The 16,133-nt window shown below is 54.9% G+C and overlaps 1 protein-coding gene and 1 long non-coding RNA gene across 4 annotated transcripts in view; both read right to left on the reverse strand.

The window, feature by feature from the left end:
- Window positions 1–10,990: 10,990 nt before the first annotated feature.
- LOC122456652 lies at window positions 10,991–12,470 on the reverse strand. Its single transcript, XR_006275639.1, has 2 exons — window positions 12,439–12,470; window positions 10,991–12,387 (listed from the first exon to the last, which is right to left on the reverse strand). It is a non-coding gene; the product is annotated as an uncharacterized LOC122456652 (long non-coding RNA).
- A 1,554-nt stretch (window positions 12,471–14,024) lies between these two features.
- Window positions 14,025–16,133, reverse strand: part of LOC119842755 (zinc finger protein 883-like) — a 76,876-nt gene continuing 74,767 nt past the window's right edge. For 2 of the 3 annotated variants that reach the window (XM_043496774.1, XM_038371274.2), the window contains exon 4: window positions 14,025–15,992. In XM_043496774.1, the coding sequence (XP_043352709.1) occupies window positions 14,647–15,992 (1,346 nt within the window). In that variant the 3' untranslated portion in view covers window positions 14,025–14,646. Of the gene's footprint in view, window positions 15,996–16,133 lie in introns of all 3 variants that reach the window. The other variant, XM_043496773.1, reaches the window with a different exon arrangement.

Raw genomic sequence — 16,133 nt, forward strand, 5'->3', positions numbered from 1 at the left:
CTCCCATGCGCTTGTGCAACTCCCCATTTTAGTTGCAACCCCTTTCACTGCACCCCGAATGTTGTTGTATCCCCCCCACCCTAGTGCACCAAGAGGAGCCGGAATTCCACCTTGTGTCGGTGACTGACCCCAACCCCTGATTGCCCCCTGTCCAGCCCACCCCTTTTGGTGCCCTCCTTCCCTGCCTGCAGCCTAGCGGGGAGGAGTGGTCGACCTGCTTCCCCTCTCCCCTCCTCCTTCTGGTGTCTCCCCTTCCCTCCCTGCTCATGATAGAGGGGGATGAGATGGGTGGGGCTCCTCCAGCAGCCCCAGCTACCTCTCCCCCACCTGCCCCTCTGTCACCCCCCAAGCCTCTACCTCTGCCACCGAACCATCTGCCATCGCCCCCACTGGGGCACCAGCAGCGACGGGCACAGGGGTGACCTCCACTGCTGCCACGTCTCTCACGCCCTCAGATTCGGGGGGAGTCCCCCCAGCCGGCGGGAAGGGCCCCACTAAAAAGAGCAGGCCCTCCATGGCAAGGGCTGCCCCCAATGCCCTGGCCCCATCTCCAGCTAGGGTGCCCCTCCCTGCTGTTCCCTCCACCAGATCTGCAGGTGTCCCTCCCCTGGCCCCCAGAGCCTACGCCCAGGTGGCGGCAGCCCCCGCGCCTGCCGCTACATCATTTCTCCAGCCCACCACCTCCGCTACCATCTATAGCGGCCGGGGCCCCTTTCCCACCATGACCAGGAAGCATGGCGTTCGTTGCCTCCTGGTGCCCGCCTCACCCAATGTGGAGTCCTATGTGCGGGCATTGGCGAGGGTGGTGGGGCCCACGGCCATTGTGGTGGCCTCCAAAATGTATGGCAACGTCATCTTCTTCTTAACATCGGAGGCCGCCGCCCAGGAGGCTGTGGAGAAGGGCCTGGCAGTGGGGGGCGTATTTGTCCCCTTAGAGCCGCTAGAGGACCTGGGCGTCCGCCTGGTCCTGACCTCTGTCCCTCCCTTTCTTCCCAATGCCGCCCTGTTACCCGCCCTCTCTACCCTGGGGAAGCCCATCTCTGTCATCAGCCCTCTCCCGTTGGGCTGCAAAGACCCTGCCCTCCGTCACGTCCTCTCGTTCTGCCGGCAAGTGCAGCTTCAACTGCCGCCGGCGGCCCGTGACGGAGAGGCACTCGAGGGGTCCTTCCTAGTCCCCACCAGGGGGCCCGTTACCGGGTGCATTATTCCACGGGGGAGGCCTGGTGCTACCTCTGCCGGGCGATGGGGCACGTCCGGAGGGACTGCCCCCTGGCCCGGCAAGGAAGGGCATCCAGGACCCCCGAGCCCTGGCAGGGCACCGGCCCTATCGTTGCCGGCACCCCTGGCTGCCCGGCACCCAAAACCACCTCTCCACCTTCCCAGTCCACCATTACTCCTGCTCGGGCCCAAAGGACACCTCCCCAACTATGCCCAGATGAGAGGGAGAGCCCCACCCCCACTGCTTGCAATCTGGCGGGGCCTGTGGAGGAGGGTGCAGCAGGGACACTGCTGGGCATGGGAGAGGGCCCGCCCCAAGGGGAATCTTCCCTCCCTTGTGCTGTCCCACCGTTACCCCCTCGAGTCCCTGAGCCATCGCCTCTGCCCCCTGACACAACCCCTGCTAGCCAGCCCCCATATGATGCTATGGATGGCTCGGCCCTAGTCCAGGGGAAGCGGGGCAAGCAGAAGGCTCGAGCTCCGCTCCTCCCATCTGATGCGGAGGCCCCCCGGAAGACCAGGAAGGGGGCACCGATGCCGAGCCTTCCGCTTTACCCACGGGTGCGTTCCATCCACCGGTGCCGGCTGGGGAAGACGTGGCAGCACTGGAAGGTGGTATCTCCCCTCCACGGAAGTCCCTCTCCTCCAAGGCCCCCGAGGCTCCATCTGAAACCTCAGTGTGCCCCGAGGCAACAGTCGCGTCAGGTGGCAGCAGGGAGAATCCCGGGGTGGCGGAAACTGATCTCCCATCAATATACGAGGAGATCGAGGCCCTGGGTCTGACCCCAGTCACCCAGGGGGAGGATGACCCTATGCTAGCGGGCCTCGATATAGGCGACTTCACTCCAGTCCCCCGTTCCCCATGCTCCCTCCCTCTAACCGTTGCTTCCGCTCCCACCTCCGAGGGGCCTCCATCAACCCGGCTGCAGATGGCACCCCACTGAGGGCCGCCGAACCTGTTGAGGCAACGGCCAGTGCCACGCGGCCGGGACCTGAGCCACCAGGGGCACCCGTCGTTGGTGAGGAGCATTCGACCTCCTTCCCGGGAGAGGGCCCTACAGGAGAGAGTCCACCCCCTGATGCCGTGGCTGCCAATCTACCATAAAGCCTGCGCCCGGCATCACTGAGAACCCCCTACCCTCCCAGAATCTCACCTCTAACCTTGCCCCTGCCCCTGTCCCTGTCCCTATCCCGTCCAAATCCCGAGATGTTATTGCCGCCCCTGGGTCTGTATCCTTCCCCTTCCCAACAGATGACCCCCAGGGAGCGGCCTTTGTGTTTCCCCGTCCCGACCTACCAGGGGCTGCTATCTTCCCTCCGCCGCCCCCTATCGCCCCAGCATTTAAGCCAACTTATTAGGAGCCCCGACAGGGGTCCGCACCCTGTCTGCCCGTCTCGGTGGGCCACGGGGCTGTACCAAGGGCTCCGTCGGGGAGTAATCAAGAGACCATAACCCCAGCCCCCCATGCGCTGCGAGAGGAGTTGCGGGAGTTCCTAGAAGACGTCTGTGGCTCCCGCAACAAAGTCCAGCTTGCCCTCCAGCGATGGGGGGACTTTAATCAAATCCTCCAGGCCGCAAGGGCCCTCATCGGGGAGGGTAAAAGGACCGGGAGGCAGGGCGCCGCGGCCTACCAGCGGGTCCGCCTCTTCTGTGACTCCTTACTCACCTACGGGGTGGGTCACGGACTGCTGCGCGGCCCGCCGGGAGCCACGAGCATCCCTGCCGGCGAAGATCCCACCCAGCCCTCCTCATGGCACCCTTTACCATTGCAACATTGAACACCCGCGGCTGTAGGATGGGTCTCCGCAGGTCCCAGGTGCTCTCCTTCCTTTGGGAGGGGAGGTACTCTGTGGTTTTCCTGCAGGAGACCCATACGGATCCGACCGCCGAAGACAGCTGGCGGCTGGATTGGGGGGACAGAGTCTACTTTAGCCACCTCACAGTTCGTACGGCTGGAGTGGCGACCCTGTTCTCCCCCGACCTACGGCCCAAGGTGCTGGGGGTCGCCGAGGCTGTGCCGGGCCGCCTGCTGCACCTCCGGGTCTGCATGGAGGAGCTGGTAGTCAACCTCCTCAACATCTATGCCCCAGCAGCGAGCCCGAAGCGGCTGCAATTTTATCAGCAGGCGTCCACCTTCCTCGGCACTTTGGATCCTCAGGAGTGTCTGGTCCTGGGAGGGGACTTTAACATCACCCTCGAGGAGCGAGACCGCTCGGGGACCGAGCAGAGCCCGGCCACCATCGCCGTTCTCCAGGAGATAGTCAAACCCACTCCCTGGTGGACGTCTGGCACGACCACCACCCGGATGACACTTCCACATTCACCTTTGTCCGGGTGGAGGCCCATCGGTCGCGCCACTCCCGGTTGGACCGCATTTATTTATCACGCTTTCATCTTTCACGAGCCCACTCCTCCAGCATCCGGCTGGCCCCATTTTCTGACCATCATATAGCCACCGTGACAGCCTCCCTCTGTGCGGAGAGGCCGGGGCCGGCCTATTGGCATTTTAACAACAGCTTGCTGGAGGATGCGGGCTTCGTGGCGTCCTTCCGGGAGTTCTGGCTGACCTGGGGAGGGCAGCGGCGTGCCTTTCGCTCGGCATGGCAGTGGTGGGACCTAGGGAAGGTGCGCGCCAAGCTCTTCTGCCGCGACTACACCCGGGGCGCCAGCCGACGAAGGGATGCGGCGATAGAGCAGTTGGAACGGGAGGTCTTAGAGCTGGAGAGGCGTCTGGCCGCCAACCCCAAGGATCCACCCCTCTGCGGAGCGTGCCGGGAGAAGGGGGAGGAGCTCCAGACCCTCGCGGACCATCGGGCCCGGGGTGCCTTTGTTCAATCCCGCATCCGTCTCCTTCGAGCCATGCTGGCCTTATTGCCGAAGAAGGGGGACCTCTGCGATTTACGAAATTGGCGTCCCGTCTCGCTCCTCAGCATGGACTACAAAGTTGTGGCAAAAGCCATCTCGCTGCGGCTAGGGTCCGTGCTGGCGGACGTGGTCCACCCAGACCAGACCTACACCGTCCCGGGCCGCAGCATCTTCGACAACCTCTATCTGGTCCGGGACCTATTGGAACTTGGGTGTAGGGATGGTCTGTCGTTCGCCGTCCTGTCCTTACATCAGGAGAAGGCCTTCGACAGGGTGGATCACGAGTATCTCCTGAGCACTCTGCAAGCGTTTGGCTTCGGACCCAGGTTTGTGAATTTTCTCTGGGTGCTGTACGCCTCCGCAGAGTGTTTGGTCAGGCTCAACTGGACCCTGACCGAACCGGTCAGCTTCGGGCGAGGAGTACGGCGGGGTGCCCCCTCTCAGGCCAGCTGTACGCTCTAGCGATCGAGCCCTTCCTCTGTCTCCTCCGAAGGAGGTTGACAGGGTTGGTGCTGCGGGAGCCGGAGCTGCGGCTGGTCCTGTCGGCGTATGCTGATGACATGCTCCTTGTGGTCAAGGACCCGGGCGACTTGGCGCGGGTGGAGGCTTGCCAGGCCATCTATTCGGCAGCCTCCTCCGCGTGGGTCAACTGGGTCAAGAGCTCTGGCTTGGTGGTAGGGGACTGGTGGCAGGCGAGCTCCCTCCCACCCGCGCTTCAGGCCATCCGGTGGAGAACGGGTCTGCTGCTCTATCTGGGCGTTTACCTTTCTGTCACGCATCCCTCTCCGCCGGACAACTGGCAGAATTTAGAGGGCGGAGTGATAGAGCGGCTCCAGAAATGGACAGGACTACTCTGGTGCCTCTCCCTTCGAGGGAGAGCACTGGTGCTTAATCAACTAGTCCTGTCCATGCTCTGGTACCGGCTCAACACCCTGGTCCCGGTCCCGGGTTTCCTGGCCAACCTCCGGACATCGATTCTGGAGTTCTTTTTGTCAGGACTGCACTGGGTCCCTGCAGGGGTTCTCCATCTACCTCTGGAGGAGGGAGGGCACGGCCTAAAATGTCTGCTTACTCAGGTCCATGTCTTCCGCCTCCAGACCCTGCAGAGACTCCTTTATGGTGCAGGTAGTCCGGCATGGAGCATACTGGTGCACGCCTTCCTGCACCACTTCCGAGGGCTCCAATACGACCGGCAGCTCCTTTATCTCCATCCGAGTGGTCTTCCGCGAGACCTCTCCGGGCTGCCGGTCTTCTACCAGGACCTCCTCCGGACCTGGAAACTCTTTTCAATGACCAGGTCCATAGTGGCCACCGAGGGGGCAGATCTCCTCGCGGAGCCCCTGCTACACAACTCCCAGGTCCGTGTGCAGGTGGCGGAGTCCTGCTCAGTGTGCCAGAGGTTGATCCTGGCAGAGTTCACAAATGTCGGAGACCTCCTGGACTATGACCGGGAGACTGGCTGGATGCCCTGATGCTCGCTCAGCACATGCGGCTTTCCAGACTTTGTACTCCCCGGCACATACTTCAGGAGGTGAAGGCCACTTTGCTGCCCGCTGCTCGGGTTCATATCGACCGGGTCCTGCACGAGGGCACGCCCCGCCCACCCGCTACCCCAGGCCTGCCGGGCCTTTTAATTGGACCCCTGCCCCGTGGACCCAACCAACCCCTTCACCCCTTCACTAGAAGCCGGCTGCACGAGATGCAGCCGGTCTGCTTTCAAATCGCGCCAAGAACACATCTCTACACGCTCGTGCTCCACACTCTTCACACCCTCACCCTCGTGTTCCACCCCGATACAAAATGGTGGGACCTCCTGCCACCTATGGAGGGTGAGGGGCCCCAGTGGGCCAGCCTATATTCCACCTTAGTCCCAAGGCCCACTGGGGATGTCAGTTGGCGGCTCCTTCACGGAGCTGTGAGCACAGGCATGTACTTGGCGCAGTTCACTTCAATCCCAGACACCTGCCCCTTTTGCGGTGTGAGGGATACCCTGGCACATGTATACTTGGAGTTTGCCAGGCTGCAGCCCCTATTCCGGCTCCTCACCAATATTTTATTACGTTTTTGATTGCACTTCTCCCCTCACCTTCTCATTTATGCACTCCCTATCCGTGGTCCCACAAAGTCACGGGATCTCCTGGTCAACCTCCTCCTGGCCCTAGCTAAAATGGCCATCTATAAAACCAGAGTGAGGAGGTTGGCCGATGGAGTCTCCTATGACTGTGGGGCCTATTTCCGATCCTCGGTCCATTCACGTATCCGGGCAGAGTTCCTCTGGGCGGCGTCCTGACTCCCTTGACGCCTTTGAGGAGCAGTGGGCGCTGTACGGGGTTCTCTGCTCGGTGTCCCTGTCCGATTCCCTTCATTTGACCTTTTGACCGCACTCCTGTCCCTGTTATTTCATTAGTTGTCCCCTGGAATTTTTTGGGCATCGAGGTCCTGTGGATCCCCCTTTTAGGCTGGGGGGGATTCTTTAGCGGTGGACGGGCTTCGCCCGCCCACTTCCTGGATCCCAATAAGACCTGGCTGCTGGATCCCCCACTCTTGGCTGCTACTGCTCCAACTGCAGCCCCGGGTGGGGGGCTGCTAGCCCGCTCCCCAGAGAGAAGGAGAGAGGGACCCCAGCCACTGATGTTGTGGACACCAGCACCACCACCGCCACCTGAGAGGGGTCCTTTCTGCCTGCCTGGACCACGACCTGGAGTTCCTGGAGCTGCTGCTGCTGCGGAGTCTGCTGCCTGGAGCTGCTGAAGCCCCGAGGAGGAGAAGAAGAGGACCATCCACCAGTGGGGGGAGCACCTATAGACTTTGCAGACCACGATGGAGGGGGCCTTAAGACTGAGTAACTTTCAAACTGTGCTTTTGTGGTGGGGGTCTTGACCGTGTTTCCAGGGACACGGGGTGTGGTGTGGAGCTGCCCCCCAATCCATCTGTGTGTCCCCCCAACCCCCACCACTACTACCACCACCGCTGCCCCCTCCACCACTCCCACTGGCTGTATACCATCTGCCTCAGCTCCTGCCTCTGGATTCAGCTGCTTGCTTGGCTTGCCAAGCCCTATTTCCACCCTTTGGCCCAGAAGCAGTAACCAGCCCAAATTGACTTTGTGCCAGCGCACGTGGGTGCACGTGCCCCCCCCGGACTGCCTGCCCCCCATCTTTGCCCTTGCAACCTGCCCCATTTGCCCTTTGCAGCTTTTGCTCCCGTTATGCCCCAGCCCCTGCTTACTACCTTCAGTTTGTTTGCCTGCCCCGCCCATTTCCTCCTGCTGCCTCTGTTTGTTTGCTCTGCCGCAGCCTCTGAGGTTAGCCCCTTGGTTTCCCTGCCCTACCTCCAACCTACTTAGCCCCTTGCTCCGTGTGCTCATGCCCCCTCCCATGCGCTTGTGCAACTCCCCATTTTAGTTTCAACCCTCTTCACTGCACCCCCAATGTTGTTGTATCCCCCCCTCCCCTCGTGCAGCTAGAGGAGCCGGAATTCCACCCTGTGTCGGCGACTGACCCCTAACCCAATTGCCCCCATCCAGCCCACCCCTTTTGGTGCCCTCCTCCCCTGCCTGCAGCCTAGCGGGGAGGAGTCGTCGACCTGCTTCCCCTTTCCCCTCCTTCTTCTGGTATCTCCCATTCCCTCCCTGCTCACGATGCTGGGGGACGAGACGGGTGGGGCGCCCCCTGCAGCCCCAGCTATCCCTCCCCCACCTGCCCCTCCATCACCCCCCCAAGCTTCTACCTCCGCTGCCAAACCATGTGCCACTTCCCCCGCTGGGGCACCAGCAGCAATGGGCACCGGGGTGACCTCTATTGCTGCCACATCTCTCATCCCCTCAGATCTGGGAGTAGCCCCCCCCCCAGCCGGCGGGAAGGGCCACGGTAAGAAGGGGAAGGGCCCCACTAAAAAGACCAGGCCCTCCATGGCAGGGGCTGCCCCCAGTGCCACAGCCCCACCACCAGCTGGGGCGTCCCTCCCCACTGTTCCCTCCACCAGCTCCTCAGGTATCCCTCCCCCAGCCCCCAGGGCGTACGCCCAGGTGGCGGCAGCCCCCCCGCCCACCGCCTCCGCTACCATCTATAGCGGCCGGGGGCCCCTTTCCCACGAGCAGGAAGCACGGCATCCGTTGCCTCCTGGTGCCCGCCTCACCCCACGTGGAGACCTATGTGCGGGCGTTGGCGAGGGTGTTGGGGCCCAGGGCCATTGTGGCGGCCTCCAAAATGTTGTCTTCTTCTTCGCATCAGAGGCCGCCGCCCAGGAGGTGATGGAGAAGGGGCTGGCAATGGGGGCGTGTTCGTCTCCCTGGAGCCGCTAGAGGACCTGGGCGTCCGCCTGGTCCTGACCTCCGTCCCTCCCTTTCTTCCCAATGCCGCCGTTACCCGCCCTCTCTATCCTGGGGAAGCCCATCTCTGTCATCAGCCCTCTCCCGTTGGGCTGCAAAGACCCCACCCTCCATCACGTCCTCTCGTTCCGCCAGCAAGTGCATCTTCAACTGCTGCCGGCGGCGCGTGATGGAGAGGCGCTGGAGGGGTCCTTCTTAGTCCCCTACCTGGGGGCCCTTTACTGGGTGCATTACTCCATGGGGGAGGCCTGGTGCTACCTCTGCCGGGCGATGGGGCACGGCTGGAGGAACTGCCAATTGGTCTGGCAAGGAGGGACATCTGGGACCCCCGAGCCCCGGCAGGGCACCGGCTCCGTCATCACCGGCACCCCTGGCTGCCCGGCGCCTGAAACCACCCCTTCTTCCCTGTCCACCATTGCTCCCGCTCGGGCCCAAGGGGCACCTCCCCAACTATGCCCAGATGAGCGGGAGAGCCCCGCCCCCGCTGCTTGCAATCTGGTGGGGCCTGTGGAGGAGGGTGTGATAGGAACACCGCCAGGCATGGGAGAGGGCCCGCCCCAAGGGGAATTTTCTCTCCCTTGTGCTGCCCCACCGTTATCCCCTCGAGTCCCTGAGCCATCGCCTCTGCCCCGGCACGACCCCTGCTAGCCAGCCCCCTAATGATGCCATGGAGGGCTGGGCCCTAGTCCAGGGGAAGCGGGGCAAGCGGAAGGCTAGAGCTCTGCTCCTTCCATCGGATGCGGAGGCCCCCCGGAAGACCAGGAAGGGGGGCACCGATGCCGAGCCTTCTGCTTTACCTCCGCGTGTGCTCCATCCACTGGTGCCGGCTGGGGAAGACGTGGCAGCACTGGAAGGCAGTATCTCCCCTCCACAGGAGTCCCTCCCCTCCGAGGCCCCCAAGGGAGCCCCTCCTGCCCTGGTGCCATCTGAGACCTCAGCGTGCCCAGAGTGAGGAGGTTGGCCGATGGAGTCTCCTGTGACTGTGGGCCCTATTTCCGATCCTCAGTCCGTTCACGTATCCAGGCAGAGTTCCTCTGGGCAGCATCCTCTGACTCCCTTGACGTCTTCGAACAGCAGTGGGCTCAGTCCGGGGTTCTCTGCTCGTTGTCCCCGTCCGGTTCTCTTTGTTTGACCCTTTGACCACACTCCCGTCCCTGTTATTTCATTAGTTGCCCCCCGGAATTATTTAGAATCTACTTTTCTATAGCTATTTGGCCTTTCCCTGTCACACTTGTCACCATCATCAGTGGTCATCATCCATGCATCTTCCAAGACCTACATCTGTCAAAGCAAAAAGACCAGGATACAATTTTTAATAATGCCTAATGCATATTCAGTAGGGATTTTATCCCATTTTCCTTATCTGTATTTCTTCACCTTACTAATGTAGAGGTGGCCTTCTCCCATCGGTAACTAATCCTATTACCTAAAGTTCATTAGCATACACATCCATTAGTTACCATAACATTCTCGTGGTCAGACATTGGCTTATGTTCATAACTTAAAATATCCCAGACTTGTATAAACCAGTATTTTGTGTTTCCTGTCAGCAGTTTGGGCAATACAGCAATCTGTCTTGTGCTATATTATGATTTAGGGTTACTCCTGATTAACTGCTTTTGCTAAAGCTTTTGAGACATCCTTACAGCCCTCAGAGTAAGGGTCAGTTTATTGACTCTCGACACTAGGCCTAGCAGCCCTGTGAGCAAGGGCAACCCTATTGACTCTGGCCATTGGGCCTTATGGTCCTGAGAATGAGGGCAAGTCTACAGACTCTGACCATTAGGTGTCATGGCCCCGAGTCAAGAGCAGTCTTAAGGACTTATTCACAGGATGGGGTGCACTCACCACACACTGGATGGGGTACCCCCCAGCCCATCACAGGCTCCATGCATTATTGCCTTAATTTATACCTATGCCTTACCTACAGAGTACACCTACACCTGCACTCAAGGGAGCTTGTGGACAAAGGAAAGGAGATGCAGGAAAGGATCCTGGACATCATGCAGAAGCAAACACCTCTGCTGGAAAACACTGTGGAGCTATGTTCACATCCAGTACCTCAACCAAGCCATCCTGCAGCCTGTGGAGAACACAGGACACTGGGAGTCCCCTTTTCCTCCCACAAATTCTATCCTCCAAGAAAAGGAGAACAGTTTCCACCTACATATTTTTGTGAGCTCATCAGCACAGCCATGTGTGCACTCAGGAGTCTGGGCATGTTTCTCCACAAGTCCATTGGTCTGAAGTTTCCACTGCATTATGTTAACTCAATAGAGGTTTCATCACGTACAATTCAGCTTAAAAAAAATTGCTGAGGTACATTTCCCCTTCCCCCACATAACATTAATTATTAATTAATTATTAAATAAACACACTACATTCATTTCCTCTTACAGAACATTCATTTTCTACAACTACAGTCTGACATTTTTGGAGCACAACCCATCTCTGACTCCATGTCCCGGACCACCTGGCAGAAGTCCCCTCTCTGGCTGTTCAGAACAGGGGAATTCTCTCCACCTCTGCTTCCCAGCCATCAGTGAGGATCTCTCCTTGGCTTTCACAGATGTTCAGCAAAACTCAGCAATCACCTATGACAAGAGGCAGATACTGCTCAGTAGCCTCCAGCCTTGTTAGGAGGTTCCTCCTCCTTCCCTTCAGTCTAACAGATGCCTATCTCACTGCAGCTAATCAGACTGTGCTTAAACAGCTCCTTTAACCTGTCCAAGTGCCCAGCGCAATGATTTATAAACCAGGGATTCAGGTGCTTCCCCAGAATGAAAGGAGCGTGAGGCAAAAAAGGGTTGTTTGCCAGGTAATATTCAAAGTAAAATTACTAAAATAATGAAACAATTATAAAAACTGATAATTAGGAGAAACAATAAATAGATGGAATTGTTAATTAATTGCTCCTCAGCTGACTGGTTCAGGAAAAGCAAAGAAAACATGGAATTATTGATTATTGTTATTAATGCATTCAGGCAGTAACCACATAAAAATTTACCCAGGCTTCTTTTTCCTGTGCATAAGGGATGTCCCAAAATAAACAATTCAACCTGATATTAAAACTTTTAAACTAAAAATAAATTTGGATGAAACTAGATAGGTTGATAAGGCAATACAATTGAAAGGAGTGTCAACTTCATAAAAGCTAGCAAAGCTATTATTACATCTTTTATTTTTATTAAAGGTAATACCATACATCTATGGGTGACATTGTATTGTTCAAATATACAAAAAAAAACCCTATCACAAAGTACCCTGCTTTTGTTATTTAAAATGGGCAAAGGTAAAATAGGAACTAATGAAGTTCCCACCCCAAGACTGGAATGAAGCTAGTCTGGAGTGTAAAATAGGAACACACGAGACAACTCTGTAGTTAAAAACACACACAACATAGTTAAAATTATTTTAAAAGTAAGAGTATTCTAAAGTTTAGAAGTCACACAAGTAAAGATTAAAGTATGAATCTGAAGTTAGAACATAGCTTTGGTCACACACACACACAGTGTAATATCCCAAAGGAGACAGATCTAAGGATATTTCTTTCACTGGCAGGTAATTCTCACTCACATGTGCAAAGGCAGCACAGCTGGAGAGCATGAGTGTAAGGGTTTGTTTACATTGGCACTTGGTCAGCAAAACTTTTGTTGTTCAGGGGTGTTACAAAAAAAACCCCGAATGACAAAAGTTTTACTGACAAAAAGCGCCAGTGTGAACAGCACTTTGTCAGCAGGAGCACTCTGCTGCCGACAAACAGCAGCTACACTGCATGTCTTTTAGCTGCCTGGCAGTAGCAGCACAGCCGTGTCGCTAAAAGCCTCATAGTGTAGCCATAACTCAAGATACAGGCAAGAGTAGAACAGTGATTGACAAAGTTGCTAGATCTCAGTAGCACTTAAAGTTAGGAATTGAGTTGAAACAAGACAACAAAAGAAAATTAACCATCAAGCAATGGATTTCCACAAAGCTGGGATAACACAATAAGCACAGCTGAGATTTAGTTATGTCCTTGCCAAACCAAAGCTTTGAAGGGTAGCTCTTTTAGGCAGTGTCATAAATATAAAGGGAAGGGTAAACTCCTTTAAAATCCCTCCTGGCCAGAGGAAAAACCCTTTCACCTGTAAAGGGTTAAGAAGCTAGGATAACCTCGCTGGCACCTGACCAAAATGACCAATGAGGAAACAAGATACTTTCAAAAGCTCGGGGGAGGGAGAAACAAAGCCTCTCTCTCTGTCTGTGCAATGCTTTTGTCGGGGACAGAACAAGAGTGAAGTCTTAGAACTTAGTAAGTAATCTAGCTAGATATGCGTTAGATTCTGTTTTTTTAAACAGCTGAGAAAATAAGCTGTGCTGAATGGAATGGATATTCCTGTTTTTGTGTCTTTTTGTAACTTAAGGTTTTGCCTAGAGGGATTCTCTATGTTTGGAATCCGATTACCCTGTAAGGTATTTACCATCCTGATTTTACAGAGGTGATTCTTTTTACTTTTTCTTCTATTAAAATTCTTCTTTTAAGAATCTGAATGCTTTTTCATTGTTCTTAAGATCCAAGGGTTTGGGTCTGTGTTCACCTATGCAAATTGGTGAGGATTTTTATCAAACCTTCCCCAGGAAAGGGGGTATAAGGGTTGGGAGGATTTTGGGGGGAAAGACATTTCCAAACGGGCTCTTTCCCAATTATATACCTGTTAGACGTTTGGTGGTGGCAGCGATAAAGTCCAAGGGCAAAAGGTAAAATGGTTAGTACCTTGGGGAAGTTTTAACCTAAGCTGGTAAAAGTAAGCTTAGGAGGTTTTCATGCAGGTCCCCACATCTGTACCCTAGAGTTCAGAGTGGGGAAGGAACCTTGACAGGCAGTAAGGCAGATAATTAATTAGACAATTAAAGTCAGCTCAGCACTACACAGACAAGGTGTGAACAGTAACTGGCAGTTACAGGCGCAAGCAGGCAGTTTAAATCAGCACCACATCAGTTTCACTTAAAAAGTTGTCACATTCAAATGCTAGAACTTTGTCTGGTGATGTTCTTAGGAGAATTTTCCTCACTGTTTTGTGCGGACTTAGGCGGCTTCTGAACACAATTACTGGACCAGGCCCCGCCGCATCTACTTTCCCTGGTTTGTCAATCACAGAGATAAGTTCCTATGCCCCTGGGAGGGGTGAGGTTTAGCACACATCCCTCTGGTCATCTCCCATTGGCTAGCTTAGGCAGCGCCCTACCTAGCATGCTGGCTTTTGTGAATCTCATTCTAAGGCACCTATCTCTCATTCATTGCAGAGAGGGAGCTGGTGCTCCTAACTCAGGCTTTGTTGATCCTGGTGTTGTTCCTGTGATTTGCTAGGTGCCAAAAAATTTAGTCTCTGCAATACTGAGTGTCACAGCGCCTAAGTCCCTCGGTGGATACCAGCCTAAAATATTATCAAGAGTTAATGCAAGTCACAGCATATAGGATAGGGATGATTCTAGATATACAAGACCAAAGTTCAATAGATAACCTGAATGGAAGTATCTGGAAAATTATAATAAAGTCCCATCACAATGTGGAAGTCTCATCTCAGATTCTCGTTCTCCACAGCTTTGCTCCAGGAAGGTGATTTCATTTTCTGCTTTATAACTACACCATGTCCTCATTACATGGCCACTCCTGCCAGGCCTGGCCTGACCCTCTGAGATTTGTGGGAATTGGCAAAGGTGCTATTCACTTGGCCCTTCCCCAGCCAGGACAATTCTTGGTTTTGTGATCTCTGGATTCTCTTATGTGTTATGAGGTCTGAGCTGTGCCGAAAGCCTTTCCCATAGTCAGGGCATTTATAAGGTGGCTCTCCAATGGAGGTTCTCTGATATGATTGAAAGTGTGAGATATGACTGAAGCCGTTCCCAGTCAATACACTTGTATGGTCTTTCTCCACTGTGAATTCTCTTATGTTTGTGAGCTCACAGTGAAGCTTTTTCCATATTCTGGGCATTAAAAGGGTTTCTCCCCTGTGTGGAGTCTCTGGTGAGCAACAAGGACTGACTTCTGACAGAAGTTTTTCCTGCAGTCAGGGCAGTTATAGCGTTTCTCTCCAGGGTGGATTCTCTGATGCGATAGGAGGCCAGAGATCCGACCGAAGCTTTTCCCACACTCAGCACATTTGTAGGGTTTTTCTCCCATGTGGATTCTCTGATGTTCAATAAGGCCTAAGCTATGATGGAAACTTTTTCCGCAATTGGGGCAGTTATAGGGTCACTCTCCTGTGTGAGTTCTTTGATGTGATAGAAGCTGTGAATTCTGACTGAAGCTTTTCCCACAGTCAGTACACTCATAGGGACTTTCTCCACTGTGGATTCTCCTATGTTTAGTAAGGGCTGAGCTCACAGTGAAGCTCTTCCCACATTCTGGACATTGAAAGGATTTCTCCCCTGTGTGGACTCTCTGGTGAGTAACAAGGACTGACCTCTGACGGAAACTTTTACCGCAGTCAGAGCAGTTATAGGGTTTCTCTCCTGTGTGGATTCTCTGATGTGATAGGAGGCGTGAAATCCGACTGAAGCTTTTCCCACACTCATTGCACTTGTAGGGTTTCTCTCCCGTGTGGATACTCTGGTGTTGAGTAAGAGTCGAGTTGTGACTGAAGCTTTTCCCACAGTAAAGGCAGTTGTAGGGTTTCTCTCCTGTGTGAATTCTCTGATGTGTTAGGAAGTGTGAGATGTGACTGAAGCTTTTCCCACACTCTTTGCATTTGTAGGGTTTCTCTCCCGTGTGGATTCTCTGATGTTGAATAAGGGTTGAGCTTTCACTGAAGCTTTTTCCACAGTCGGGGCAGTTATAGGGTTTCTCTCCTGTGTGGGTTCTCTGATGTGAAAGAAGGTGAGAGAACCGACTGAAGCTTTTCTCACACTCATTGCATTTGTAGGGTTTCTCTCCCGTGTGGATTCTCTGATGTTCAACAAGGACTGATCTATGACGGAAGCTTTTCCCGCAATCGGGGCAGTTATAGGGTCTCTCTCCTGTGTGGGTTCTCTGATGTGATAGAAGCTGTGAATTCTCACTGAAGCTTTTCTCACACATGAGGCATTCATAGGGTCGCTCTCCCGTGTGGATTCTCTGATGTTTAACAAGGTGGAACCTCTGACGAAAGTTTTTCCCACACTCTAGACACTCATAGGGTCTCTCTCCCGTGTGGACTGTATGATGTTTACTAAGGGCTGAGGTTTGTCTGAAGCTTTTCCCACAGTCGAAACACTTGTAGGGTCTCTCCCCTGTGTGGATTCTCTGATGTCTAATAAGGGCTGATCTGTGTTGGAAGCTTTTCTTACAGTCACCACACATGTAGGATCTCTCTCCACTGGGGATTCTCTGTTGAACAGTTTCTTTGATTTTCCTGATTCCTCTAGATTTACCCTGTCTCTCCTCTGAGTGGTTTTCTTGCTCTGTCTCTGGCCTGCTCTGACCCTCATGGGCTTCTCCCTCCTCATGACTCTGGGAACTATCCCCTTTGGCTCTTTCCGATACTGTCCCCTGTGGTTCCACTTGCTCAGGACCTTCCTGCTCAGGATTCTCCTCCTCAGTATCACTCACCGTCCCATCACCTGCTGGGACAGAGAGAGAATTCAGACAGGAGTCAGTCCCTGTGCCGGGGGGAGGATGGGGGGGATAGGAACCTCAGAAAGGGGAAAGAAAAGGAGGAAACAAACCAAAGTAACTGTTGAGGAGATAAAAAAAAATGAATC

Source organism: Dermochelys coriacea, chromosome 14 (assembly GCF_009764565.3).
Source record: "Dermochelys coriacea isolate rDerCor1 chromosome 14, rDerCor1.pri.v4, whole genome shotgun sequence".
In the NCBI taxonomy this organism is placed as follows: domain Eukaryota; kingdom Metazoa; phylum Chordata; order Testudines; family Dermochelyidae; genus Dermochelys; species Dermochelys coriacea.